General features: G+C 37.0%; 1 protein-coding gene across 2 annotated transcripts; it reads left to right on the forward strand.

The window, feature by feature from the left end:
* The first annotated feature begins 864 nt into the window (after positions 1-864).
* LOC106773839 (copper-transporting ATPase PAA1, chloroplastic-like) lies at positions 865-2477 on the forward strand. Of its 2 annotated transcripts, none has more exons than XM_022786445.1 (3): positions 865-1397; positions 1476-1529; positions 1920-2477. In XM_022786445.1, the coding sequence occupies exons 1-3, from the start codon at positions 978-980 to the stop codon at positions 2160-2162; spliced, it is 717 nt and encodes a 238-aa protein (XP_022642166.1). In that variant the 5' UTR covers positions 865-977; the 3' UTR covers positions 2163-2477. The 2 variants fall into 2 exon arrangements, with proteins under 2 accessions (XP_022642166.1, XP_014516083.1); XM_014660597.2 differs by having other exon boundaries at positions 870-1397; positions 1914-2449.
* The last annotated feature ends 469 nt before the right edge of the window (positions 2478-2946 follow it).

A 2946-nucleotide genomic window follows, 5' to 3' on the forward strand; every position in this document is an offset into this window, starting at 1 on the left:
GGTAGGTTAAACAGGTTGGCTCATTAGCTCACTTAATTAAAAGTTTTTTTTCTAAATAAAAAAACTTTAATTTTTTAATTCAAATCTAAATAAATTTCACTCTAAAATGATGTTAAACTCCAAAGACAGTTAAAGAAAAAAAAGTATCATACAATGCAAGCGGTGAACAAATAAGTTTTTAATATTGATAATTTTTGTATCACTTGTCCGTTTATAATATTAGAGTCTTGAATAGATAAATTTATAATATTTTCGCTCTTGAAACATCTTTTTTATCCTCTTCAAATGCTACCTAATAATGTTGAAACACAAAATAACAAATAATTAAGTTAAATTAGATGAATTGGTCACCCAACCTAGCTCACCACCAGTTCAATCCGATGAGCCCGGGTTTTGATTGAACTAGGTTGAAAATTAACCTGCATAAAAAAATTATATTTTTTTCAAACCCAATCTAGCTCAAACCCGTGATGGATCGGGTTGACTCACGAGTTACAATCCACTTTAACCGCATTAAAAAAATCATTAATTTTGTTAGTTAAGACGTAATGAATAAGCATTTGTTTTATAAGGATTCTTAATAATAATTTTTTTATGTTAAGCTAGTCTTTAAGAAATTGTGATTTTTTTTAACTAATCTTTTATATACGTAATTTAAAGAACTTTTTTATATAAAAATATCTTTTTAATTTTACATCTCAGGTTTGTAAAGCCAATACCAAAATCATGTTTTTCTTATAAATTAAAGAATTAAAAAATCCATTAAAGATTCTCTTACTAAAAAACAAAAGAAAATATATAAAAAAAAAACGTGTGAAATTGGCATTGTCTATAAATAATTTCGATTGTTTTAACATCCCAAAAACCAAAGTCAAGACAAGACCCACCATAGCGTGCATAGCGTGGACGTCTGTACTATAAGAACTCAACTACAACGCTTGACGACTCTTCTCTTCTCTATTTTCCCACCCAATCCGATGGATTCTGCATTCTCCGTCACCACGACGGCACACATGGCGCTTTTCAGAGTGCACCACCGTCATTTTGCCGGCGCTCCTCAACGCGCCTTCGTCCGCCGCAACCTCAGATGCCTCGTTGCTTCCTACAACAACTGCTGCCGCATTCCATGTTCTTTTACTTCCGCACCGTCGCCGTCCTCGCTCCGCTGCTTCGGCGGATTGCTCCNGCGAAAGCCGTGCCGACTCCGCTGCATTTCGAGCTCCGCCGCTTCCTGTGCTTCTTCCACCGGCGGTGGAAATGGAGGCGGTGGAATCGGTGACAACGGCGGTTCTGGCGGTTCTGGCGGTGAGTCTGGTGATGCTAATCTCCAATTGGTTGGTGACGCGTCACAGGAGCTTTCGGCACTTTCGCCTGACGTTATCATTCTCGATGTTTCAGTGTGAACTCTTCTCTCTGTGTAGAATTTTTCCTGTTAGTTTTATTTTTAGTATTTCACTTTTTTGTGCGTTTGATAGGGAATGGTGTGCGGGGGATGTGCGGCGACTGTGAAAAGGATACTGGAAAATCGAGTAAGTATTTCAAATTTGTATTTGGTTATGTTTACAGTCTAAACTCTGGATGCTTCAATTATTTTATTTGTAAGATGATTGGTATACTGCTTCTGTTGTTGAGGGCTTTCTGCTAGGTTTACTATGAGCGTGCGGTATTTTTTATTTCGTAAGTCTGTGGATGTCGTGGGAGATGATTGACCTTAATGCGGAAAAATCATGTTCAACAGTTTCAAAAGAACGCAGTAGTTTAGTCATTGGTGTCTAAATCCTAAAGGTGATTTTGATTGCTTGAGTGTAGAAGTTTTTGTGCCAACAGTACATAGTTGATAAACCCTCTCTATACTTTTTTACAGTAATCTAAATACTGTTTCTTTACTCTTTATGCAAATGAACATTGGGTAGCCACAGGTGTCATCAGCTAGTGTAAATTTAACAACAGAAACAGCAATCGTTTGGCCTATATCTGAAGCAAAGAATGGACCAAATTGGCAAAAGCAATTAGGGGAGGCACTTGCAGAGCATTTAACCAGTTGTGGTTACAATTCTAGCCTCCGAGGTATTATTCATTCCTACCAGTTGAGCCAGCCATTATTGAGTCAATTCAGTGTCTTTTTATGTTTTTTTACCTTGGTATTTGCTTATTTTTCATAAAATCACTTGCGTGGTTGGTTATACTACTTTTACATCATTTAATTATATTATTTTTCACAGATGCCCATCCTATCTTATTTATGTCATTTGGCGTGTCTGTTAACTTACTCAAAGTCATGTCTGTTACTTCTTGGAATTGTTAAAGTTGATTGCTTGATTCTTGGAATATTTGTCATAATGGAAGCGTACTAGCATAATTTCTTTGAAATATTTGGCTTGATTGGTATTAAACTGTTAAACTGTTTCAGCTTTCTAGATATTTTCTATTGGCAATAGAAATTGTTTTTTAAAGTTACCAAAATATGATTATACTATATTTATATAATAATGCAGGGTTATCAAACTTCAGAGTTTACTCGTTAACTCGTCCGAGTTTACTCGTTAACTCGTCCGAGTTTACGTTTCCAGTCATGGTTGTCGAGTTAATTCGGTATCAAACTCGTTTTTAGACTGAACTCAGTAGAATCGGACATGGACTCGGTGGAATTGTTCGGAATCGCAATTTCACATCCATTTAGCGAGGTCGAAAAAAGGCAGAAAAGAAGAAAAAAGGGGTCGATTTGTTTAGGGTTTAAAACCTGATTAGTGTTCTTTGTTTTTTTTTACTCCACCACTAATCTTCGTTGTAGTTATGCTTCGCTTTGTCTAATCGTCTTTCGTGATCGCGCTTGGTTCGGTTGTCGATCATGGTGGTCGTCGCTCGTTCAGTCGTCGTGCATGGTCGCGTTTTGTTCTCGTCATCGTTCGCCTGGTTTGTAGTCACTGTCACAGTGGCCGCCGTCGT

The sequence above is a fragment of the Vigna radiata genome, chromosome 9, assembly GCF_000741045.1.
Source record: "Vigna radiata var. radiata cultivar VC1973A chromosome 9, Vradiata_ver6, whole genome shotgun sequence".
In the NCBI taxonomy this organism is placed as follows: domain Eukaryota; kingdom Viridiplantae; phylum Streptophyta; class Magnoliopsida; order Fabales; family Fabaceae; genus Vigna; species Vigna radiata.